We start from the raw sequence: 26,637 nt of genomic DNA, 5'->3' as shown, positions 1-26,637 counted from the left end.
TAGAGATGCGCGGCCGGTGCTTCTCCCACTCGCCGCTGCGCCGGTGCTGCGGAGCCGTGTCCCCTTTTCCATCACATGGCCCTGGCCGGGACCTGAGCCCCCCTCCGCAATGAAGACCATCATCGCTGCCTACTCCGGGGTCCTGCGAGGTACGGGGGGGCAGCGCTCCTGTGGTCCAGATCCAGGGAGGATGCTGCAGTGGGGGAGCCGCATCCCTGCGATGCAAGATACGGGGTGGGAGCAGCAGCGAAACGCTCGGCTGTATTATATATATATATATGCATACATATATGTCCCCCTTCTTCCTGCTTGCAGGAATGGGTGTTTAAGAGGGAGGAAAAGCGATGTGCAATGGCGGGGAGGCTGCTGCAGCTTGTTTTCAAGGCGAGGATTACAGCTCTTTGAGCGAGCTCGGAGGGTTGGAGCCGCTCTCCTGAAGCTGTTGCAAAACGGGTCTGGCTTATCTTGAGTGAGTTTACACCTTGGTGTAGCGTGGGCGTGTGGCACTTGCTTTAAAATGAGCCTTTCTTTTATCTCCTTGTGGAGACAGGAAGGAAACCGTAGTAGTCTGCGTGTGAAATTCGGTGTTGCAGCCGCCTTTTGTAATGCGGTGTTTCCCCATATCTACATCAACGGAGCCGGGGGGGAATCATTGCTGGGTCTTGATTTACAATGGGGAGCTGGAGATTCGGTGTGAAAGGAAGGTTTGGTGTGAAGAGGAGCAGTCGGGTTTGTATTGACAGCCCTGTGCCCTGGTAAAGTCACTTCCTTCACCAGGAGGAGCAGGTTGGGTGTCCGTGGCTGACACCCATCATGGGCAGAGCTGCTCAGATACCTGACCCCTTCCTGCTGCAGGCTGAAACTTGTAGGTTAAAGGTCTTGGAGAAACAATATGGGAAAGGCCAAACCGCTCCATTGTGCACGTGTAAAGGCGGCTCCAGGGATCAGGCACAGAGTAACGAAATGGTTTGTGTTGAAGGGACCTTAAAGCTCCTCCAGCTCCAACCCCTGCCACGGGCAGGGACCCCTTCCACTGGAGCAGCTTGCTCCAAGCCCCTGTGTCCAACCTGGCCTTGAGCACTGCCAGGGTTCTTGTGTAAGTTCAACAAGTCTGAAGCTCCTCTGGGAAGCGCTGGGACTTGCAAGCAGCAGGGGCTCTGCAGGACGATGCACTTGAACCCCTCGCTCTGCGGAGGGTTCTGCAGTGATTGTTCCCAGTGTCCTGCTGACAAAGGAAGCTGGGAATTCCTCCTGGGATGAAGACACCTGTGAAATGGCTCTTGATCAAGCAAGGCATTAGCAGAGCTGAGAGGACCTGAAGTGGTGAATTAACCCCTGGGCCTCTTGCTTTCACACTGTGTTCTGCCCAGGTGTGCAGAGCTGTTGGTGCTCATATCTCAGGTATTAGACATGCACTGATTAATTACATATTAGCACTAATATTAGAGATGGACCTGTGGGATCCGTTGTGAACCAAGTAGGAGGAAAGATCTTCATGTTTTTATCCATGCTCACGTCTGGTCCTTAACTTGCTTATGCAACTAGCAGAAAACAAGTGATGTTTTGAGCTGAGAGAGGTCATTTGTCTTAACAGCATGTGAACTGTTCTGGAGAGTTAACTGCAAGCCAAGCCCAGAGAATAAATGATTCAAGAAACCTATCAAATACGTAGGGCTGGCCCTCAGTGGCCACCTTGTTGGCACTGGTGTGTTAGCGATGGATCTAGGCCATGTGCATAATTCAACATGGGCTGTGGTTTAGGGACAGTGATTGGCCTCATCTCTAGATAATCCTGCTTAGGGATGGAAAGCTGCCTTAGCTCTCCCCAGGTCAGTTTTCCTCTGAGGCCCCACCTGGGCATCCTGCCGTGATATTTGTGCTTCCCTTACTCATTTCTTCATGTGCTTCTGCCCGGGGGAGATGGGAGACGTTGCCTTGGTGACTGCAGCATCCTCCAACGCAACCTCTTGCTGGTTCTGCAGCCTGCCATGGGCAACACGGTGCAGGGCCAGCTTCAAACCTGCCTTGTCCAAGCAAAAGCCAGAGGAGCTCATGATCATAGCCAGGGATCATTATCATAGAATCATAGAATCATAGAATAGCCAGTGTTGGAAAGGACCTCAAGATCATCCAGTTCCAACCCCCTGCCATGGGCAGGGACACCTCACACTAAACCATGGCACCCAAGGCTTCATCCAACCTGGCCTTGAACACCGCCAGGGATGGAGCACTCACAACCTCCCTGGGCAACCCATTCCAGTGCCTCAGCACCCTAACAGGAAAGAATTTCCTCCTTAGATCCAATCTAAACTTCCCCTGTTTCAGTCTGAACCCATCACCCCTTGTCCTATCACTGCAGTCCCTGGCAAAGAGTCCCTCCCCAGCATCCTTGTAGCCCCCTTCAGACACTGGAAGCTGCTCTGAGGTCTCCACGCAGCTTCTCTTCTCCAGGCTGAACAGCCCCAACTTCCTCAGCCTGTCTTCATACAGGAGCTGCTCCAGCCCCTGATCATCCTTGTGGCCTCCTCTGGACTTGTTCCAGCAGTTCCATGTCCCTTTTATGTTAAGGACATGATGTGGGAATCCATAAGTCAAAGATGGGCAGAGACCATGTCGTGCAGTGTTTCACACATGGGACCTCACATACTGCTTGATTGTGCTAGATAACTTCCCCTACTACACAGGTTATTTGGTTTTCTTACCTCCCTGAATGTCTTTTCCAAGGATCTTGCCTATGCAAAGGGATGGCTTTAATGGGGTGAGAGTGTGAATGGCTCATACTGTCTTTTAGTGTCGTCAGTGTTGCTTGCCCAGCTCATACTGTCCTTTGGTGTCTTCACTCTTGCTTGCCCAGCTCATGCTGCCCTTTAGTGTCTTTGGTCTCGCTTTCTGCATCTGCATTTGTCCCAGGGCTTGTGAATTTGGCTCCAAGTCTGGCCCTAGTTAAAAATAACCCAGGCGGAGGCATCTGCCCCTCTTTATCCCTGTGTGTGTGTGTGCAGGGGGAGCTTTCTTGGCCACCAACCCAGGATTGCAAATTCAGAGCAGACTTTGGACCAGTGCCTCGGGCTGGATGAGGCTTCGCGATCCTTTGGGTAGGAGGGGTTGTCGTCTCCTCATCCTGACCTGACCCACTTTGGCCATGGGCTGTCCAGGCGCTCTCCTCGTGTTTGGCAGAGCAGTGAGAAGGTGCTTCACTGTCCTAAGGAAGGATACTATGTCCTCCTATGGAGCCAGGCTGAGAGAGTGGTGCTTATTCAGCCCGGAGAAGAGAAGGCTCCAGGGAGACCTTATTGTGGCCTTTCAGTTCTTAAAAAGGGCCTAAAAGAAGGACAGGGAGAGACTTTTTAGCAGGGTCTGTTTCAATAGGATGAGGGGTGATGGGATTACACTAAAAGAAGGGATATTCCTGCTGGATGTGAGGAAGAAATCCTTTACAATGAGGGTGGTAAAACCCTGGCACAGGTTGCCCAGAGAGGTAGGGGATGCCCCATCCCTTCAAGGCCAGGCTGGGGGTTGGAACAGATGAGCTTTGAAAGTCCCTTCCAACCCACACCATTCTATGATTCTAATCTATGGGTCTACTAGTGTGGCCAGAGCACTGAAGGCCTGTCCTTTGCTGAAGTATCTCTTCTATTCTTACGAAGCTTGGGGTGAGGAAGATGAATTTGCTTAGCTTTACCTTGCAGCTACTCTTGCACTGCACCTGATGCTTGGCACGCCTCCCTTCCTCTTTGAGGGGGGATTTGGGTGTAGAACATCTGGGTTTTGGGAGTAGAACATCACTTCTAGCTGTGGTGTCTCCCCTTGGCAAAACCATGTAGGGGGTAGAGGTTCGGACTCGCTCTTGACGGCCCTTCTTTCAGAGCTCCTACCTGCCTCTCTAGGATGCTGTAGGATGCTTCCCTTCCTCATGTCGAGCACTGTTCAGCCTTGTTGACTTAAACTGCTGGCTGGTCTAGGGCAGCTGGGTCTAGACTCATGGTTACATCACTTTAACCTGCTGGTGACTGAGTCCAAAGGTCAAGTTCAGTGCTGTGAGTAAATGCTGATCCAACACGAGATAAACGTCATATCGCATCTGTTTACTCGCTACGCTCGATCCCAGCTTCTCCCTGCAGGGGCTGACATGGATGTTGTTGTCACATATCCCTGTTAACTGTGTTGTTGACCTCCGGTTGTAGGCATTCTTCACTGCAGATAAGGTGGGATCACTGAGTAGCCTCTTGGGGCATGAGCAAACTGCTGTGTAAGCAAACAGGGCAGGAGAACCATGCCCCACACTGGTAATCTGTCATTCTCTCACATATGAGTCATTATCTCCTGCCACTAGCAACGAAACTGGAAGTGAAGAGAGCTTGTGCTGGGGCATCTGGGTAAACCCAAGGCAACGAATAACTGCTGTTGCTCAAGGGGGCTTTACACGTGTCACATTGGATGTAGCAGCTTGCCACACAGGCTGCTGCTCTTGCATGGGAGGCTGGGCCCTCACAAGGATGCTAGTGTTGGTCTGTATCTAATCCAGCTTTGTTATGCCTCCAGTGTCAGCTTCTCAGCCAAATATGAGGCTCAAAATGTCCATTTCAACCTTATGCTTCGGAGGATCTAATTTGCTCTTCCTCTAAACAAGCTGTGTGATGCAGCATCATTCTGGGCCAGGAATCAATGTACTGGTGGCCTTGAAAAGGTGGCAGATGAAGCTCGGCTTTAACAAGCTTTCGGTGTATTTTAACTGTCTGTAACACTTGTTCTTCCCCCTCAGCTAATTTATTTGGCTGCTACTTAATTAAATGCTGTCAAGTGGGTTTTCTGGTGCCCAAGTGTGAAGCTCTATTTACTTCCACTCCTGCGACTGTTGGTTCTGCCTCTGTGCCTTAATACATCACAGTGGCTGAATACTTCACCTGAAGCAAACTGTGCTGGCTGTGCACCACATGCTGTTCCAGCACAGTGTGTGTTGCAGGCATGAGTGTAAAGCCTGGTCAAGCCCTTCATTGACTCTAGTATCTCCTTGGTAGCATCTTCTGCATCTGATGATGACTGGAATTGGATGACAGGAGTATAGTGAGCCCATTGCTGGCTCACTACTGGGAAGAGTTGGGTCATCTCGGTGAGCTTCCTTGAGAGGCTTGCACATGGCTCCTATCACTGGGCAGCAGTGATATCTCCAGGAGAAGTCACTCCTGTGGTTGTGTTGACAAGTAGCATCCTTGAGAGCCAGGCATGGGTTAGTGCATGGAGCATCACCACTGACGCTTCAGAGCGTGCAGTGGGAGTTGAGGGTCTCAGGATCGCATCTGAGACCAGCAAAGCTGTTGCTAAGATCTCTACTGTGTAGGCATAGAATCCCAGACTGGTTTGGGTTGGGAGGGACCTTAAAGCTCCTCCAGTTCCAACCCCCTGCCACGGGCAGGGACCCCTTCCACTGGAGCAGCTTGCTCCAAGCCCCATCCAACCCGGCCTTGAACACTGACACAAATGGAGTATTTACCACAATGGGTTGCCAAGGCTGTGACCTCAAACATCTGGGCTGTGCAGTTTTAGAACGGGTTCCCTCTGAGGCCAGCATGGGGTAAGCAACTGCCTTGAGCAGCAGAAGATTGAGGTTTGTGTTTCTTCAGGATTTAAGTTATTTCCTTGGGAAAACACTGATACAAACGGATACCAAAGGCTGGGGTACAGGGTATCCTTCTGCCTCAAAGTTAATCACAGGTATGCTTAATGGGCCTTATTAAACTTGATCATTAGGCTAATGTATTCCCTATGCTTAATTCTCCGTTGGGCTTTAAATGTGTGAGTGATGCTTGGTGTGGGCCCACAGGTCAGCTTGAAGGGTTTTCTTTAGAGATCTGAACCCAAGAGTCAGTGTTGGGTTATTCTGCTGTGGATGAGCCCCAAAGCCCCATATTTCTGAGGGGTATCAAAGCTCTTCTGCTCCGTGTCACCAGATACTGGTCTGGTTCTGCAGAGCTTGGAGGGTCTTCCCAAAAAAGCCTCCTAACTGCTTCAGCTGAAGGAGAAAGGAGGCAGGGCTTGAATGGAGGGTTCAATCACAAGGCGTTATCAAACACAAAGCTCAGGACTGGCTGGAAACAGCTGTTTCAGCACTAAAATCTGTAACTTCCCAGCCTATATGCACTGGATCCGTCTGGAGTGCGCAGCTTGCTGGTGCAGGGGCACGTCATGCACAGGCAGATGCACTTGCAGGTGACACCTCTGCCCATTCCGATGTCCTTTCCGTTGCCCCTTGAGTACTTTATGTCCTTAACTGGCAATTAAAGGTTAACATCCAGCCCATGGTAACTATTGGCTTTGGTGCTGGAGATTCTTGATCTATGAAGGATGCTTTTGCTTTCAGCATGTAACTGACCCAGGACACCACTTGTCCAAGGGCAGGTGCTCAACTGCCTGCTCTGCCTGTCTGCCAGGCCTGAGCCTTCCTTCTGCCTGCAGGAGTTGAATGTCAGCACAAAGAGCTTTAATGTGGTTTAGGAAACAAGCTGCCAGGTTGACTTCTGCTACCCAATGCCAGTCTATTTACAGGGCTAACAATGCCTACAATGTGCTAAAGCATCTAGGAAATGCTGAAGTACAAATGCAGGGAGGGATGAACAGTTGTTCTTTATGGGGGAGGAGGATAGGGAGTTAGCAGATCCAAGGCTGCAATGTTGGTTTCATCAGTCAAAAGATGTTTTGGTAGTGTATGTGGGTGCAGGAAGGATAAATTACATGGAGGTGGGCTTTTATTATGGATCACAAATTGGCTCTAAGACTTTGGGCTTGTTTTGAGGGCATAGACATAGACACCAAGAGTGCTAAAAGCTTCCTTTAAGCTAGTATCTATGAGTCCTTAGACCATATGAGGTCTGTCCTGTGCAATTCTGTAAGCCAGGTTTTGGGACAGCAATGGAGGATGTCTCTCGGCTGTGGTCCCTCAACAGGAATGATGGAATTGTCCTAACCTTGGAAAGGTGATTCTGACTCTGTAAGACATGGGATGGAGCTCATCACTTGCCCCAGTTTGGGGATTTACTGCCCAAGAGCGGCAGTGTGGGACTTCTGAATCTTCCTGTTCTAGTGTTGCCATCAGTGCATGGTGATGGTTTAACTCAATGCCTTCTCCTGTCTCATCTCAAATGGAAGAGATAGGTGCTGGATTCACTCTTAGTACTGCTCTTCAACTCTGCTTCAGACTCTATCAGTGCTGTAGGTTGCAGTTTCCTGGCAGTCGCAATGACACGATCTGTCCTTGACCAAAACTTGGTCTGCTTTGGGGTAGTTAACGCCCAACCCACTGCTAGGACTGTGCCTTCAATGTAGACTAAGCATAGTGCAGGTCTGAGCTGTGTGGGCTGGCTCTAGATTGAGGCTGCAGCCTCCTCTGTGGCTTCCTGTTGATGTCCTTTACCAGCAAGGAGGGCATGTAGCTGTCCCTGTAGGAACATGTGAAGGTTTAAGGGTCAATGGCCTTTAAAAGGGGCTGCAAAACTATTACAGCAGTTCTGCAGTACGTTAATGCTATTGCCTCAACCATCAGCAAGGGCAACAGTCAGAAAAGACTGGAGGTGCTTCATGTGTCTAAAGGATGCATCAGTGAACATTGCTTTGTAGAAACTACCAAAACCTCCAGTACTTCCTATACCTAAGAGCAAAAGCTCTTTGCCATCATTTTCACTTCACTAAGAGTGAGCACTTGCTATGGTATCCCCACTAGCAGTGCCGTGTCTTGCCAACACCACCAAAGACTGAACCCATTTGATATATCTACTTAGCAGCTTCACACCCCTTCTAATAACAGGCTGATTCTTGGACAAGGAAATATGTGAGCACACCTCCTGGTTTGATCATAGGGCAGCAGCTTGGTTTGTGTTTTAGCCAGTTATTATGGTGCTCGTAAAATAACGGAGTGAAGGGAAGCCCACTTGCAAGCTCTTTCTGGGGGTCGTTGAGCATACAGGCAAATCCTGCCTGCACTGGGTGGTTCCATGTAGAAATCAGGTCTATCCCTTCATTTTTACTTGGTTTTCTTCCCACTTCATTAGCTTAAGCTTCTAAAAGAGTGGATCTCAGCTTCTACCTTCCTCACATGCTGGTTTAGAACCACTGGTAGTTTTCCTTACCCTTGGAGAGGTGGATCCTTGGGGTCATGGGTTGAAGTGTTGCTCAACCAGCCCTTTAACTGTTCTTGGTAAAGCCAGAGCACAGCACTCGAGCACGTACGTAGGAGTTGTGCAACAGGCCTGGCCAAGGGTGGATGAGCAACAGCTCGCCTGTGCTTTGGGACTGCTGATCTTTATCTCATGGAGAGATCATGGGTTTCCCTCTTTACTTCCAAGGACTGGCACTTTGAAGTGGAGGCGTGTGTTAGGATGCTGTGTTAATGGCTCTGCATTTCTATGGTCAAGTAACTACAGGCTTGCTTAGGTGGGAACGGATGTTACCCAGTAATTCCCTCTGGCATCCAGAAAACAGGATGCTTGTGGATGGCAATCCTTCCCTTTCCAGGATGCCTGAACTCCATGGCAAATATTAGCCTCTGACAAGCCTAAAAGCAAACTGTGTGAGCATTGATTTCAGATCTCCTATCTGAAAGGCAACTGGCGTTCTCTTTGCTCAGTAACTCCATTTCTTTCCCTTAGGCACAGGATCGAGCATCCTTTCAGCTCTGCAGGACTTGTTCTGGCTATCGAAATCCAAAGTAGAGAAACAACTGCAGATCATCTCTGTGCTGCAATGGGTCCTCACTTTCCTTGTCATGGGTAAGCAACACCTTGTGGCCTAAAGCAAAGCTTTATTTTTGCCTTAATTCTGGAAGAAATTGAGTCAAAGTGTTTGATACACGCATTAATTCCTGGGGGTGTGTGCGGATATTGTAAAGCACACTGATGTTTTAGCACATAATGACCTAATGTGGCTCTAGACAAACATAGGAGCTATGGAAAGACCTCCTGATGTTTAGGTCAGTCTGTGTCTACCATACAAACAGGGCTAAAGCAATTGGAAGTCTCTTACCTGACTCACTCATGGGAATGTCCACAGAGGAGAAATTACTTAGAAGCAACTGATGCAACTGATTGCAACCATGCTTTTCTCCTGGCTTTGTCCCCTTCCAAGAAGCATTTGTTAACCCAGTGAAATAGTAAAGACTGTTGGTCTCTGGGAGCTTGTGCTATCTGAGGCCTCAGGCTGCTCTGCTCCATAGTACTGATAAACTGGAGGAAGATGCTGGTTGCAGTCAGTCAAGCCTTGCTCTTCCTTCCCGACTTTGTGCTAAAAGACAACAAGTGGGATCCCACCCAGCTGCGATTGGGATCTCCGGCACGCTGGTGGGATGGCTGCTGTAATGTGTGGAGGCTTTGTATAGCTGTGGAAGAAACCCCCTTGGTGTGGGTCACACAGCAACCCTGATGCTCCTGCCCTTGGAAGCAGCTGCTCTAACCTGGAGGTAGGGACAGGGCAAGGCAGCGGGTTGGAACTGGGTGAGCTTTAAGGTCCCTTCCAACCCAAACCAGTCTATATTATAGAATACAGACCTGGAGATACCACGAAGGGGAGGCTGGGGTACCTCAAAGCTTTAGAGGAAGCTGTCTCAGTCCTCCATAAGGGGTTTTCAGCTAAATCCGATTTGATTAGGGATTAATGACATCAGGTTGAGAGTAAGACTGTGGTATAGAAGGGTCAAAAGCCAAGGGGTATAAATGCAGACCAAAGCCTGATGCAGCCTTGTTTTCTTCTCTTTCTTGGACCTATGCAGGTATCGCTTGCACTTTAATCCTCATGTACATACTGTGCACAGATTGCTGGGCCATTGCTGCTCTATATTTAGCCTGGCTGGTATTTGACTGGAATACACCAAAGAAAGGTAAATATTGCTCACTAGATCCTTGCTGTTTAAGTGTCCCTGTTGTTGTATATAGATGGACTTCCTTAGGATGGGCGACTTCCCTTCTTAGTGGCACTTGGCTGCATCACTGACCAAAGCAATTCAGTGGAGCATACAAATGCCAGCCCTCGGCATAAGCAGTGATTGCAGGTTTTACTGATGCTGAGGGTAATACAGGATAACATTCGCTGATATCACACCATAGGTGGATTTTAGCAACATAATTGTAAGGTTTAGGCTCTTCCTTTAGGTCAGAAAGATCTACATAAAGATTCAAGGTCTTGCTGACCTCTCCAGGTCTTGCAAGGTTCAGTTTAGGGCATGGCTATTAGGATGTGGCTCCCCTATGGAATCGGTGTTGCTGGAAATGAAGCAGGAAAGCTATACTTGTAGAAACCAGCTCTGAGAACCCGCTATAACTATGGCGATAAGTGTTGGCAACTCATTTTATAGCCAGTTTAGCCCAGTTCTCCACTGCTCCAAGACACTGAAATCACTCAGGGTCTTGCCCTTTCCCAAAGAGTGAATCCGATGTTAACAATGAGCTGTTTCTGTCTTGAATTGCCCATTTCATGACTATAACAGATGATCAAATCAGATCTTACCTTTAATTTGTAGTTCCCTGAAGTCCTGAGCATGGATGTTTCCATCTGATTTTAATGAAGGATGCAGGTTTTCCACACAGAGGAATGGGATTGCTGAGGTCTCTCTTGCGAGACAGCAGACAACCTGGCAGCCTTTAGGCTTCTTGGTGGGCATCCATGTGGAACGAGCTTGGAAAACACGTTCTTCTCTTTCCCTTCAGGTGGCAGGAGATCCCAATGGGTGAGGAACTGGGCCATATGGAGGTACTTCAGAGATTATTTTCCAATAAGAGTAAGTAACAGTTTAACTTGATGTGCTGGGACTGTTTGAGACTGACGTGTAATAACCCCTGTGGAGATGATGTACCTATATTAGTCTATCCATAACCCTAACCTGTGAGCAGGGCACGGCTTACTTACTGTTACTATACTACTACTTGGAACTGTGGTTATGAAAATGCATCACCACCGCTGGCATCATTACTTGAAGCTTCTGCTTCTGATGGTCTTATCACCAGGCTTCTGGATGCAATCTGCCCTGGAGCAGTGAGGCTGCACGTTCAGCTCTCCAGCTGCTGTGCTGCAGCAGTCCTGTGATGTGTTTGGCCCTACCTCTGTTCCCCTCTTGTAAATGTAGCTCAGTTCTGGTCTGTTTTCCAGTGACACCCTAGGGCAGCAGTGTATTGGGTAGGAATATCTGGGAACCCTGTGCACAGAGCCCTACTGCTTCATAGGGAGCAGGGAAATCAGCTCTGCAGCCTGGGCGCTTGGGGCAAGGGGGTTTCCAGCAGTGGGAATAGCTCCAGTTCTCCATCTTCTATCATCATAGAATCCCAGCCTGGTTTGTGTTGAAGGGACCTTAAAGCTCCTCCAGCCCCAACCCCTGCCACGGGCAGGGACCCCTTCCACTGGAGCAGCTTGCTCCAAGCCCCTGTGTCCAACCTGGCCTTGAGCACTGCCAGGGATGGGGCAGCCACAGCTTCTCTGGGCACCCTGTGCCAGCGCCTCAGCACCCTCACAGGGAAGAGCTTCTGCCTAAGAGCTCATCTCAGTCTCCCCTCGGGCAGGTTCAAGCCATTCCCCTTGGCCTGGCCCTACAGGCCCTTGTCCCAAGCCCCTCTCCAGCTTTCCTGCAGCCCCTTTAGGCACTGGAGCTGCTCTGAGGTCTCTCTTGTATTTTCCCTGCACACAGAGCACAGGCTGGGGACTGCAGAATGAGCTGAGGGACTTGGAAGGGAGCAGGCCCAAATTCAGGGAGGAGGGAACTCGATCCCCTTTGGAAGGACACCAGTCAAAAGGACTATTATGTAAAGCTGTTGGCAAGCCCTACTCAGCCTGAGCAACAGGGAGGGACTTTGCCACGGGCTTGTCATGAGCTACTCACCCCTAAGATAGTCCTGCCTCAAAGCAGTAGGGAATCCAGTTCCAAAAGGAAGCCAAAGTGGCAGAGACTGCATTCCTCCTTGGCAAAGTCACTTGAGCCTTCAAGGTGCCTGGGCACGGTGTTGGAGAACTTGCTGCTATTAACAGGTAGTTCCTGGCTTAGTCAGGGACTGTAGTGACAGGACAAGGGGTAACGGGTTAAAACTTAAACAGGGGAAGTTTAAATTGGATCTAAGGAGGAAATTCTTCCTTGTTAGGGTGCTGAGGCACTGGAATGGGTTGCCCAGGGAGGCTGTGAGTGCTCCATCCCTGGCAGTGTTCAAGGCCAGGTTGGATGAAGCCTTGGGTGGGATGGTTTAGTGTGAGGTGTCCCTGTCCATGGCAGGGGGATTGGAACTGGATGATCTTGAGGTCCTTTCCAACCCAAACTATTCTATGATTCTATGATTCTAAGTGAACGTGGTAAAACGCACCGCAGCAGCACAGGCAGCAAGTGGCTGTGGTCTTGTAGCTAATGGAGAGCAGAGGATGCTCTAGTGTTGATGATGGGTCTCAAATGTGGTGTCTTCTAGTGCGAAGTCCTCAGTATTGCAACAAACCCTGTCTTGATGTTTAAGGCTAAAATGGGATAGTTTCTTCTGGGGACTTGAATCAAGGTCACCAGTAATGGCTTATTTCACCTCTCCTTTGGTGTCTTTAGCCCCTGTCTTCATGTTCTGTACCAGCCATGGGGTCAGTTCACTGTAGATATTGAAGTTTAACAAATGGGTCATTCAAATAGGCTCAGGTTTGAGGTTGGGCAGATAATTCTCTGCTGGTTTTAGGTAAATCCTTGCTACTTCATACAGTCCATTCATGAGAACCCCTTACGGCTGCAATCCCTTTGCCACTAAGGGGGTAGAGTTGTGCAAGGCTGGGAGCCCACTGGAGAGGCAGACCATGAGGGCTCACAGCTTATGGATAACTCCTGCCCCTGCTATGAGTGAATGGTTAAAAGCTGCTATTGGGATTGTGGGACTGGAGGTTGCTTGCAGTCATCAGACTGATCTTACAGGTTGATCAATGAATATTATCTCTGTAAGGAGTGGTACCAACCACTGGAATGGCTTGGGCTGGAACTTGCTATGAGCACAGGAACAACTTCGATAAGCTATTTACCTGTATCAGGTTAATAGGGGCCTAGAGGGGGTCACTTGTTTAAACCTTCTGGGTGCAAAATTCACCTTCACTGGATCCTGAACCGTCTCCATAATGGCTTAGGGCTTGGTTTGTCTCCCTGGCTCATGGTTTAAGGTAGTCGTGTGCTGCATCTCATCCTGTGTCCACTGGGCACTGGGAGGGCAAATCACTGCAGTGACAATCTCACCAGTGCCACTTGTAATGCTGAACTCTGCTTCTTCAAGCTCTGTGTGTAGAGCTGTGCTGCTCGCATCCATATCGGCACAGGTACCACCTGCATTAGGATATTAGCTCAGATTTTACTTCTGTCCCTGGAAATAAATAGGAAGCAGTTTTGGAGATGTCATTCCCAAAGCTCTAAGGCAGCATCCCTGGCAATAGGGACCCAGGTCCCAGTGGGTGACAGTTGCAGCACCATCAGCTTGAGAGGGGAGGCCTTTTGGTTTAATGTCCTCAGTGGCTGCAGATGTGAAGGCCAGGTTTGTACGTGGCTGAGCTGTACCTGTACTCCTTGTACCTGGCTGGTGTGAGTGAGTCTTGAGGATGAGGGCTGGGTCTGACCAGACTGAAATGCCGTCAGTGTTGACCTCAGCCATATGCTAGAGCTGGGTTTCATAGACTCCTGGAATGGTTTGTGTTGGAAGGGACCTTAAAGCTCATTGAGCTCCAACCGCCTTCCATGGGCAGGGACACCTTCCACCGGAGCAGGCTGCTCCAAGCTCCATCCAACCTGGCCAATCCAGGTGGATTTGGGAGCCAGCCTGCATGTTGCTCAGTTCCTCAGCCTGAGCACAGGTTATCCACATGCACAGGGCTTCATGCAGCTCCTCTGACAGTAGTCAGCTATTTTAGGGCACTGGAAGCTTAAGTTTGTCTGCTGCTTAGTAGCTGGCCTCACAAACAATGCTTTAAGCTTAGCAGTGCATGAAGTAGCTGAGGAAGCTTCCAGGGAGCTAAATCCTGGTGTTGCAGTGCCAGATAAATCCCAAGCTCTTGCACGGGGCTGCCACAGAGGCAGGCCAGGTCCCCTGCTGATCGGAGGGTGTGATGCTGGCAGTGCCACCATCTAAAGGTCTCCTAGGTAGAGAAGCCATCACCTGAGCATGTGAACACTGCTTATCTCCGCAGGCAATAGCACTTCAGATAGCGAAGGCTGCAGACCTTTGGCTCACCTTTGTCAAGCACTTCAGATGTGTGAAGTAAGACCTCGGTCTCACACCGAGGTCATAGAATCAGCTGGGTTGGAAAAGACCTTTAAGCTCATCAAGTCCAGCCTTTACCCCGTCACTGCAAAGGCCATCACTGAGCCATGTCACCAATGGTGTGGGGATGGTTAGAGCAGGGACCGCTCCAAGATGCTGACTTGTGTGCAGTGTTTGACTTGCTCTCTGTGGCTTGGCTGCCTTCATGGCCAAGCTTCTCTTGAAGCTGTTGTTGTAGATGACTTAGAGAATGGAAACGCAGATGAGTTACAGAATGGAAATGGAGGCTTTTGCTTTCCATGTCTGATTGATGGAGCCTTGGGCAACAGATTGGAGTCTTGGGTGATGTGGTTTAGTGTAAAGCATCCCTGCCCATGGAAGGGAGTTGGAACTGAATGATTTTAAGGTCCTTTCCAACCCAAACCATTCTACATTCTACGCCTCTGTGGAGCATAGTGATACCACTGATAGCCCGGAGGGGTCTTCAGGTCCTGGCCTGCATTGCAGGGAAGGTGAGATAATTGATTCCACAGCTGGGTGTGATGCAGCTAATTGCAATTGTTCAGTTCTTTTCCAAGCTTATGTGCTCACTGCTTGGATCCTGCAGGATGAGATCCAACATTCTGTTTGCAGGGGGACTGAGCACCCACATAAAGCACTCGCTTCCATCCAGCTCTTTGGCTCCTCGTGCTGAGCAGCAGTGTCCTTCCTCCACATTTGAACGTGCTGCTTACCCTGTGTCATGGTTTAAACCCAACCACAAACCTCGTTCACTCACTCCCCCCCCTTCTTGCCCTCCCCCTACACCCGGAAGGACGGAGAGGAGAATCGAGAAGAATGCAACTCCCACAGGTTGAGATAAGAACAGTTCAGTAACTAAGGGATAACACAAATCACTGCTGCTACCACCAATAGTGATAATGATAAAGGAAATAACAAGGGCAGAGAATACAACACCTCAGCACCAGCCAACAGATAACTCGCCCCACTCCCCCAGCCGAGCACCGACCGATCCCTCATCCAACCCTGCAGTCCCAGCCCTTCCGGGTAACTCCCCGTTACCTCCTGGGCATGCCGTGCTGTGCTATGGAATACCTCTTTGGTCAGTTTGGGTCAGGGGTCCTGTCTCTGCTTCCTCCCGGCCTCCCCTCCTCCCTGGCAGAGCATGAGGCTCAGAAAGTCCTTGTTCAGATCAAACATTCGAGCAGCAACTGAAAATATCGGCGTTATCAGCACTGTTCCAAGGCCAAAAAATGAAACCATAGCACTGCACCAGCTACTAAGAAGGAGAAAAATGACTGCTGCTGCTGAACCCAGGACACCCTGCTCCTACAAATCGAGTTGGCAACACAGTTCTTTGGACACAGTGGCACTCAGTATCTCTGTTTTACCAGCATTGCGCTGTTTTATTGCCTCTGTTGGCAGGTTTATATCTGTTAAAAGAAATCTGTTATTGCAAGATCAGAGATGGACTTTGCTCCCACCGGAACAGGCTTGGTCGCAGCCAGCAGCTGGGCACAGACGTGTTAGGGCAGTGGGGTGAAGGTCCAGCGTCAGTCCCGGCACTGTAATCATCCAGCTGGGATGCAGCAGGGACGCGCTGCTTCTGAACCATTGTGTGAGCTCTGAGGCTTTGAGGAGCTGGGGCTGCAGGAGACCTTGAAGGCAAAAGGAAGGCTCAGAACAGTTGCAAAGCTGTTGTCAAAGGGCAGCTACAGCAGTTCCTTTGGCCAGCCTGAGGCAGCTCAGTGCTTGTCAAGGGGAACACTGTGAGGCTGGCACAGGGTGCCCGGAGAAGCTGTGGCTGCCCCATCCCTGGCAGTGCTCAAGGCCAGGTTGGACACAGGGGCTTGGAGCAAGCTGCTCCAGTGGAAGGGGTCCCTGCCCGTGGCAGGGGTTGGAGCTGGAGGAGCTTTAAGGTCCCTTCCAACCCAAACCAGGCTGGGCTTCTATGAGAAATAGTGGAGAGTGATCTCTCCCTAAGGAAAGCTTCCATCTTGCTTGAGACCAGCAATAAATGATGACAGCACTTGAAATTCCTCCTCCTAAATAAATTTAGGGAGATGTAAAGGCTCTCCCTTTGCTGTTGTCAGGTCTGACCCACGAGCTTATGCATTAGCAGATCTAAGAATCATAGAATATGGGGTTGGAAGGGATCTCAAGACCTGCACCTCTTGCAGATAGATGTGCAAACCTGCCTGATAGTCTTCAATTGCTCTGGCTTGACTTGGGTAGAGGAAGACTTCTGTTAACCCATCTACTGTGGGACAGCTTGTGGGCGGTAGTTTCAGCCTACATGGGATAAATGGGGTACAAGCACATGTGTATGAACACCAGGCTGACTCTCAGCCCTGTAAACCACTATTTGACGCTCACACAAGGGGAGTATGTAGTGGGTTGGTTCCTTGCTCACCCCTTGCCTTGCTCCCACACTACTTACAAGCATGGTGAGCATCACCAGCCTTTGGCTACATAACAGGAGGTCTTGGAGAGCAAACGCAGTGGTAAGGCTGGAGCTTGGCTTGGGCTCATACAGGTTATGCAAGCAATGGGCTCCACTGGGAACTGGGTGTCCTGGCACGTGGTGGAGGGGCTGGAGCAGGGCGCTGGTAGTAGAACAGCGTGTCTTGTGTATGAGGGAGATGCGGCTCTGCCAAGCTCGGCTCACAAACACCTCGTGCTCCAGTGACAAGGACAAACCCTCTGTTTCAGTCAGATTCCTTTGGAAGAGGCTGTGCTTGGGGCAAGTAAAGGATGAGGCTTGGAGCCTGGAAACCACCACCCTGTCCTGACAGGAGAATCATAGGATCAATGATGTTAGAAAAGCCCTTTAAGCTCATCCAGTCCAACCATTCCCAGCACTGCCCAGGCCACCCCTGCCCCATGGCACTGAGGCCTCGTCTCCACGGGCTGTGAACCCTTGCAGGGCCGGTGCCTGCAGCCCTGCCCTGGGCAGCCTGTTCCAATGCCTGAGCACCCTCTGGGGCAGGAATTGTTCCTCAGCTCCATCTAAACCTGCCCTGGCGCAGCTTGAGGCCGGTTCCTCTTGTCCCATCCCTTGTTCCTTGGGAGCAGAGCCCAGCCCCTCCTGGCTCCATCCTCCTGGCAGGCACTTGTAGGGAGCCATCAGGTCCCCCCTGAGCCTTCTCTTCTCCATCTGAACCCCCCAGGTCCCTCAGCCGTTCCCCATCACACTTGGGCTCCAGGCCCTGCACCAGCTCCATTCCCTTCTCTGGATCTAGTCCTAAGGAGCTATAAGGAGTCGTTGCCTCTTATCCATCCAATATGTGTGTTGTAGTCACCAAGCCTTGAGTCTCTCCTACAACTGAGTCGAGCTGAGAGATGAAGGGATTGCTTCTTTCTCCCCAGGAATGACTGGAGCATGGGTTCCAGTCTATATTCTGCGTGCTGTGCCCTAACTGGCCGAGGAACACCCCTCCCACTGTGGGGAGTGAAAGCAAAGTCATTACTAATCAGGCAAGAAGGGAAAGGGGAGGAATGATGACTTGGTGTGACACAAGCCATGGGGCTCTCAGGAGCCGCTGCAACCACAGGCATCCATCTGCACATGCTTCCTGGAGCTCTATGTGACCTCAAAGGAAGGGTGAGGATGGGGCAGTCAACTTGCTTAACCCGCTGCTGTGTCATGTCTGTCCTGCAGCTGCTGGCTGCAATAGCACAGCTAAGGACAGCATTGGGAGGAGGGAATCAGGTTTCTGGGCATGCTGCTCAGGCGTGATTCAACAGCACAGGAGTCAAACAAGTGCTTGCTGCCAAAGCACTCCTTGGCCAGCGCAGGGGGTGTGTAATGCTGATGTGATGTCTTGGAAAGCTGTACTTTTTCCTATAGGAGCTCGCACAGACTGACCTTTGCCTGTGTGGTTTGAGGGATGGGGTGTAGTTGTATAACACTGCATCCCAATGGTGCCATGTAGGGGCTTGTAGGTGCTGCCCCAGTCTGTTGGGGTGTTGTAGGCAGTGAAACTGGCACCATTGCAGCATGAAACAAGTTAAAGTTAATACCAGCTTCTAATTTGATCCTAATTTATATAGGGTGATGCAGCAATCCTTGTGTGCTGCTGGGGAAGATGCTCTGATGCATGGGGTGCAGCTACTTGCGGCATCAAGAACAAATGATAGCAGCGGAACCAGGGCATGGGTTGGGTTGTACATGGCTAAAACAGCCTTGGAAACAGATGAGTAAAGGGTTAGGAATATTGCCCAACCCCAAACCAATACGATCACTGCTCCTGGAGCCCTGCAGCAGTCAAAGCACTGTGGGGATTGCTCGAGATGTCTTGTTGGTGCTTTGGCATATAGGTCAGAGCAAAACCTGCTGTGAAAGGAGGGATGGTTTCCAGTGGTAAGCCACCCTTCAGCACACTTTCCCTCTTGGAGGGTGCCCAGCAGGAGCATTAAGTGGTTAGGTCTGTTTTCAAGTGTTAAGCAAACTCAATTTTGTTATGGGACACTGATTTTTATGATGTTTTTCCTTCCACATACTGGGATGAGAGCCATCGAGAGAGGGCCTGGAAGGAGGCGTAGCTGTGGCTACAGGGCTGTGAAGAACATGGTTGGTTTGGGGAAGAGGCTTGCAAGGATGAATACCTTTGGGAGGAATAAGGAACCAAAGGGCACAGCCTGCTGCAACCCAGCCCCTTATTCCTGCTTGGCTGGCAGTTGTCTTGTGGCTAAATCAGCCTGTTTATGCTGCTCCCTCTGCTTGGGGAACTGTCGTCGAAGTGGCTGCTCTTACCTCAGCCTCTGTAACCCAGGATAGCTCAAATCCCAGCTCTTAGGCTGTTCTTCCTGGTGGGAAGAGAAACAAAAACTAACAAATTTGACTTTATCTCCATTTTTCCTAATTCGTAGAATCATAGAATAGTTTGGGTTGGAAAGGACCTTAAGATCATCCAGTTCCAACCCCCTGCCATGGGCAGGGACACCTCACACTAAACCATCCCACACAAGGCTCTGTCCAGCCTGGCCTTGAACACTGCCAGGGATGGAGCATTCACAGCTTCCTTGGGCAGCCCATTCCAGTGCCTCAGCACCCTCACAGTAAAGAATTTCCTCCTTAGATCCAATCTAAACTTCCCCTGTTTCAGTTTGAACCCATCACCCCTTGTCCTGTCCCTACAGTCCCTGATGAAGAGCCCCTCCCCAGCATCCCTATAGGCCCCCCTTCACATACTGGAAGGCTGCTATGAGGTCTAAAGCTCTTATTACCTCTGTTCTTATTATCTATTATTATTATTATTATATATATTATCATTATATATATTATTATATATATAATTATCTAAAGCTCTTATTATTATTTAAAGCTCTTATTATCTGTGAGGTCCTCTTACCTGTAAATGTCTGTCTTCATGTGAGCTCTTTTCTTTCCCAGCTGGTTAAAACCCACAACCTGCTGACCACCAGGAATTACATCTTTGGGTACCATCCACACGGCATCATGGGCTTAGGTGCCTTCTGCAACTTCAGCACAGAGGCCACTGGTGTCGGCCAGAAATTCCCTGGGATCCGGCCATACCTTGCTACCCTGGCTGGGAACTTCAGGATGCCCATTCTGAGGGACTACCTCATGTCCGGTGGTAAGTGCACTGTGCTTCTGCATAGAATCAATGAGGTTGGAAAAGACCTTTAAGCCCCTCCAGTCCAACCATTCCCAGCACTGCCCAGGCCACCCCTGCCCCATGGCACTGAGGCCTCATCTCCGCGGGGTGTGAACCCTTGCAGGGCCGGTGCCTGCAGCCCTGCCCTGGGCAGCCTGTTCCAATGCCTGAGCACCCTCTGGGGCAGGAATTGTTCCTCAGCTCCATCTAAACCTGCCCTGGGGCAGCTTGAGGCCGGTTCCTCTCGTCCCATCCCTTGTTCCTTGGGAACAGAGGCCATGCCCTTGTCTGTAAACCCTTTTCCCTGCTTTTCAAGTGAAAAGCTGTGTCAGAAACTCATGTAACAACTCTGGTAGCATCACACAAACATTGCTTTCGTATAGTCATCCAGAGGAAGCTGTGAATAGATGTGACTACCTTAGGCTGTGGTGACCATTGCTCCTCTGCATTCCTTCTTAACTCAAGGATGCTCCTGGCCAAAGGCAGACTAAAGCTATCTGGCATCTGTAGTGTGGAAGATGAAGATGTGGAAGCAAGTTGTCCTGGTTATCATTAAGAGGTTCTGGTAGATGATCTTAAGGTCCTTTCCAGCCCTAACTATTCTGTGATTCTATGATTTCAAGTTGCCTTCAAAATGTAAATACTATGGCTAGCTCTGCTCCTGGGCTCACTACTTACATGAGCTATCACGCATCAAGGTCTTCTAGTGGTGACAAATACCCTCTTCATCTAACCACATCTTTAGGTGCCTAACAGGAGCAAAGAGTCTGGGGTATTACATAGTTTCTGATGTTCAGAAGAGCCTTTTCCTTGAACGTACTCCTATAGATGGCAAGGATCTATAGATGACAAAGATGATCAGTGATAATAAGTTTGCTGAATGATATTAATAGTCTTTTCTAAAGGATTCCAGTCTTTTAATGATGAAGGGATGTATGTTAAGACTGGGCAGAGGAAACAGTGTTTACAACCTCCAGAAACACTGTTCTTGCATGACCTGAGCTTCCTCTTCAGAGCGAGGATGCTCATAGGTTACATAGCGATGGGGGAGTAACATTTCTAGATGATGAATTGAACCCTCCAGTGCCCTGTTTGCTGTTCCTGGAACAGATTCACCCATAAATGACTTTAAAACAGGTATCTCACTATAATATTTTGGCTGGATCTTGACTCTGGGCTAGGGAGGGGATAGGAGTGGCTGCGCTTGGCTCTGGTTTGGTAGGTTTGACTGTTTCCAACATTACTGCCTTCATTTAGAAGGAAACTAACTGGATCTAGAGCAGAAAAGGAGTTTGTCCCTAGGAGGGGGCAGTATCTCCATCTGCTTTCCATCTTCCTGCACAGAAGTCTCTGTGTGAAGTCCGTAGTTCCCATAACTTGGGAATTCCACAGGATAGCAGCGTGTGAGAAGTCGGGATCTGCTTCCCAGTCTATTGGCTGTGAACTTCCATGTGTTGCTTCAGTTGCCATGCAGCATCGGCCTTTCTATATTTAAATGCAAAACCATGCTCAGTCTGTTTAAACCAAGTCTTGTGGGCAGCCAGAGCTGCTTCCCTTTTCTTGGAACGAGGGTGGGAGTAGCTGTTAGCAGCAGCGTTACTGGCTGGGCTAGCTTGGGTATTCCTGAGCATTACAGTGGAATCAGTGGGAATTTCTGGTTCCTCTGCACTTAGGATTTAAGCAAGACGATAGGATCTTGCTTAGACAGTGATCTTGCTCATAGTGATCTCATGGACACAGTTACCTTTCTGAAAGCCACAAGTTGTCTTCACTTCCCTATACTGGAACTTGAGGATGTCACTGCAAAGGCTTTAACATCACTTGGGAAGTGCTGGTAGTTTCCTCAATTCTCTTTAATGGCTGAATCACTGAAATACATGTATTGGTGCAGTAATATGTGTTAGGATCTCACTTAATTGGCTTAGCACTGCTGCATATGACAATGTTTTATAGCCTGCTACAGATTAAAGCTGCAGCAGGGACCCTCTAAGCCATTAGATGGCCAGAAAATCCTATAGACTGTGTAAATGTGCTAAACAGCATAACTTAGCAATTGCTCCTTGTCTACATGTCTCACTGCATTTGCTGGAGGAAGGATTTCAGTGCTGTGAGCAGTAGTAATCTCCTCCTACCAAGTGTGAAATGGCTCAACATAAATCGGTGCTGCTCTGTAAGCCGGTGCTATGCAGCCAGTGGGAGTTTTGGTGTGGAGAATGGGAGAAATCCAAAATGTTCTGTCGGTCCTATGGAGCAGCAAGCACAGCCTGAGCCTTCCGAAGGAAGCATGGTCAGAAGCGTAGCTGTGCGGAAAGAAATGGGCTTTTCATCTTCAAACCCAGCTGATCTGTCTCAAGGGAAGCCTGGAGCTGGGATTAGGCGGTGACCTTGATGCTTGGATGCACATGAAGGCTTGCCGGCTTGCCCTGTGTAATTCCACAGAGGCCATTCATCGTTTAGCTCGTGGTTCAAGCGATGACTACCAGGAGATGCGCCGAATCGGCTCCTAAAATTAAATTGAGTAATGCTGCCCTTCCTAGTGCAATGACCTTGAGTGCTCAACACAGGCATGTTGTGCGGATGGGAATGGGAACAATGGCATCTCGCTTCTCCTGGGTTATCCTGGCCGAAAGTGTGAGGCCTGAGCAAGCTCTGACAATAGCTGTAGGGTAAAACCACAAGTTTTAGGAGGGGAGAATCAAACTTCTTAGCACTTTTAAAGCAATAGAACAGAAATTGCAGGTATCTTCTTTCATTGGGCTGAATGGTAAGATCGTAGAGTGGGGACTGTTGCTTTAAGGTACGGACTGCTTTGTAAAGCTGCAGTGCTGTGACTGGTAGTGCAGCCCTATCCCAGTCTGGGATAGAGGGAAAGACCTTCCCAATCGCTTGTCTTAGAGTATGGATTTACTGAGCACTGTGTCCTATACATGTCTTTCTTCCCAGGACAGCAAAGGATTCTGCTGCTGTCACGCAGGAGCCTGATGTTATCTAAGAAAATGAATCATCTTCCAAATATCTCATAATAGATCTGTCCATTTACTCTTTGTATCACTAAAGCCAAAGAACAACCTATTCCACTACTTGGTTTTGCTGAGGAACTGGTCAAATTCAGACTCTTACCCATCAAAATACAACTGCTCTGCTTCCCCCTAAGCATAAACCAGCTCTTACTGCAATGTTTACTTGGAGGGAGATTATCTTAAACCTATTTATTGCCTTTGGCATCACTAAGCTCAGAAGATCCTGGCGGAAGTCTTGTGTTAAGGCAACTATTAGAGGGTTGGTTTTGGAGTTTGACTCAGTCTAGTGCTGTTCAGGTCTATTAACTGCTTGCTTAGTTGAGGAGCAGGTTGCATGATCGCACACCCAACCCTTGATGGCCATAGAGAATTGAACAACTCAACTTGTAACTGAGGCACAAAGTTCTTGCTAAAAACATGGCTTCAGGATCATCTTAATGTTGTGTCTTGACCCTTCTATCTCTTCTGGCTATGCAGGTATATGTCCTGTGAACCGTGACAGCATAGACTACATCCTGTCCAAGAACGGCAGCGGCAACGCCATCATCATCGTGGTTGGAGGAGCAGCAGAGTCCCTGAACTGCACCCCAGGGAAGAACTCTGTGACACTGAAAAACAGGAAGGGATTTGTCAGACTGGCCCTACGGCATGGGTAAGAGGCAACCTCAGTGCCAGAGCAGTGCTGGTAGCATGTGGAAGGTGGTTTTATCCCCTAAAGCAACTGGTGTCTTGGATGGATGCTCCTTTCTGCACTTGCTGTGCTGTGTGGATATATGCCAGGAACACCAGACATGAGTCTGTCCTCTGGTATCTGAGCAGGCGACAGGGGTAGGAAGATGCCTAAGACAGTAGAAGGTTTCCAGAGCAAGGTGACTGTAACCTGCATGGGACATTGCTGATGCAGCTTCAGAGATCCCATGTGTCTGAAATGGGATGTCCATCAAAAATCAGACATGAGAATCTAGGGAAGCAGGATTTTGAGCAATGTGGTCTAGTAGAAGGTGTCCCTGATTGTGGCAGGGCATTGGAGCTGGATGAGCTTTAAGGTTCCTTCCAGCACAAACCATTCTACAGAATCATAGGATCAGTCAGGTTGGGAGACATGCTTGAGATCACCAAGTCCAACCATTCCCTAGCACTGCCAAGGCCACCACTAACCCATGTCACTCAGGGCCTAATCTACATGATTTTTGAACATTTCCAGGGCTGGTAACTCCACCATTTCTCATGATATTCCATGATATTCAGTACCTGACTGGGAAGTGTTTCGTGTGCCCATCGCCAGTTCAATCCCTCTGTGTGCCTTATATCTACTGTATCATGTCAAGTCTGACTTATGTCAGTGCCTTGTGCTGCAAACAAAGCTTTGGCCAATAGAACCTGCAAATATGCAGCTTGAAAGAGCAGTGAGTGAGGTGCTGCTGTATTGACCACAGATCGGGGCGTATGGTCTTAACATCTTTCCATCTTCTAGTGCGGACCTGGTTCCTGTCTACTCCTTTGGGGAGAACGAAGTGTACAAGCAAGTGATCTTCGAGGAGGGCTCCTGGGGAAGATGGGTTCAGAAGAAGTTCCAAAAGCACATTGGCTTTGCTCCATGCATCTTTCATGGCCGTGGTCTCTTCTCTTCCAACACCTGGGGGTTGTTACCTTACTCCAAGCCCATCACCACTGTTGGTAAGCTCTTGGCATAAATGTGCTATGTGTTCTTCTTTAGGTAGTAGCGTACTTTATGCCATACCCCTGCTCTAGCTTGAGTCTTGACTGTAAAACTCCATTTTCCTTTGTGTATAAAGCCTTCCAGCACAGCTGAGAATGAGCTAGAAGAGTTTGCAGAGGCTACAAGCCTTCTATCACATTCTATTGCCACACAGCTTTACAAGCAAGCTCTTTTGGGGAGGAAAAGATGCTGCAGCTGCCACCTTCTCTGCTCTTGGCTGGCTAAAGCCAGAAGCTACCTGCTTCTTCTTCCTAGGACTGGCACTGTGATGCTTTGGGTTGGCTTCAAGAGACAGCTAAAACTTGCCTTTGAGTCTTCCAACCCAAAGCAGCAAGGCTTTGTGGTTTATGTGGTGTGTACAGGGGAATACACAAGAACTGCAGCTTGTGGTCTTGGTTCCTGTTAACTGAGCAGGGATTTGTCACTGTAAACAGAAGCAAGTGGGGCTTCCCAACACTTTACACAGCAGAGCACTGTAGCTAAAATGGATTTGGGCATCGCTGCAGATATGATGAGGTTGTTGGTGGTGGTGTGGTACAATTGTGCTTCAGAGCCTAGCAAAACCAGGACCCAGGCAAACATCTCCTATAGTGGCAAGCTGTGGATGTGCTGAATGACCATAGCTGTGGCCATAGAGGACAAACCTCCAGGTCGTACAGGAGCATTCAACCTAACACATGGCTCTTTCCCTCTCTTTATCAGTTGGAGAGCCCATCACCATCCCCAAAATCTGCAATCCAACCCAGAAGGAAGTGGACTTCTACCACAGCATGTATGTGGACTCCCTGATCAAACTCTTTGACAAGTACAAGAGTAAATTTGGCCTGCCAGAGACTGAGGTCTTGGAAGTCAACTGAAGGGACTGGCTGAGCATCACCTCCTTCCCTTGGAATCAACACATCTTCTCCAGGAATCCAAGCTGTCATCGTGTACTTGAAAGCATGCGTGGATGTATGTGTCTTTCCAAGAAAGTATTTAAAGTATTGCTAGACCACTTTAAAAATAAAGAAAGGCTTTACTTTAGATAAACCCCATTACCAACATCTTTCCAGAGACAAAAGCACAACTCCCCATTGCTGTGAGGATTTGGATAGGGGGAAATGATTGCCATTGTCATCTGCTCTATAACGCTGTTGGATTGCCAGCAATGGGTTTAGAAGCATTCCCACAGCTACTGTCCCCACTAGCACAGGCTATTTTGGGAGAGTAGAATCCATCTGGTTGACTTGACCAGCAGTATTACAGGCGTGTTGCACAAGAGTGATGCTGAGATGTGCTTATGTTGCACAAGGATATTTCTGCTTTTGGATAAACCCTTTCTGACAGCACAAGCAGAAGGTGCCTGCTGTGGCAACTACCATGGATGGTGCAAGGAAACCAAAGGGTATGAGTGTAATAGACCTTCATTATGTGGTAGATACTTTGGTGGCCGTATCTTCCCCACTTGTATTTTGAATGTCAGGTTAGAAGCAGGTTTGTCCCTATGCTGCTTGCACATAGCTGGAAATAGGGGACTACTTCACAGCCACAAGACTCCAAAGGCAAGTTCTATGGGAGCAGTGGGATGGTGCAGTGGTGTTGCAAACCCATAGGGGTAAATGGTTTTGTATCCCAAAAGCATTTGGGGAAAGCTAAGAGTAACTTCAGCCCAAAGATGGCTTTTAACTATTCCGTCCAGTGAATGTAAAGGAGTAAGTAGCCTTGTCATGTGTAGGATCGACAGTGAGTGACTTTTACAAGTGTTTTATCAGATGTTTACCTGGCTGTTAACACTGCTTGTAGTGAGATCTCTTCAGAGTACAACGTGTTTGTGTGTAAACCTGAAACATTGCACTACTTGCATGTCTGACCTGCCTTTTCAATGGTTGGTTGTGCTCCGAAATGTGCCTTTCTTCCAAGCAAGAGGATGGTACTTCACATTCCTGGAGTCTTGCCTCTCTAAAGACAAATGTTCATCTGTCATATTTGATAGATTATTATATTGCAGAGTATTGATTTTTTTTTTTTTTTGTACAAATTTATAGAAATAAACTCGGGCAAAACCA

The 26,637-nt window shown here is 49.1% G+C and overlaps 1 protein-coding gene across 1 annotated transcript; it reads left to right on the top strand.

Annotated features, from left to right (window-relative positions):
• DGAT2 (diacylglycerol O-acyltransferase 2) lies at positions 1-26,637 on the top strand. The gene is made up of 8 exons (XM_065678915.1): positions 1-149; positions 8,640-8,759; positions 9,755-9,862; positions 10,689-10,759; positions 19,627-19,831; positions 23,350-23,524; positions 24,347-24,549; positions 25,295-26,637. The coding sequence occupies exons 1-8, from the start codon at positions 110-112 to the stop codon at positions 25,447-25,449; spliced, it is 1,077 nt and encodes a 358-aa protein (XP_065534987.1). The 5' UTR covers positions 1-109; the 3' UTR covers positions 25,450-26,637.

The sequence above is a fragment of the Lathamus discolor genome, chromosome 4, assembly GCF_037157495.1.
Source record: "Lathamus discolor isolate bLatDis1 chromosome 4, bLatDis1.hap1, whole genome shotgun sequence".
Classification (NCBI taxonomy): domain Eukaryota; kingdom Metazoa; phylum Chordata; class Aves; order Psittaciformes; family Psittacidae; genus Lathamus; species Lathamus discolor.
The sequence above is the reverse complement of the archived record's forward strand: the minus strand, read 5'-3'. Positions and strand labels throughout refer to the sequence as shown.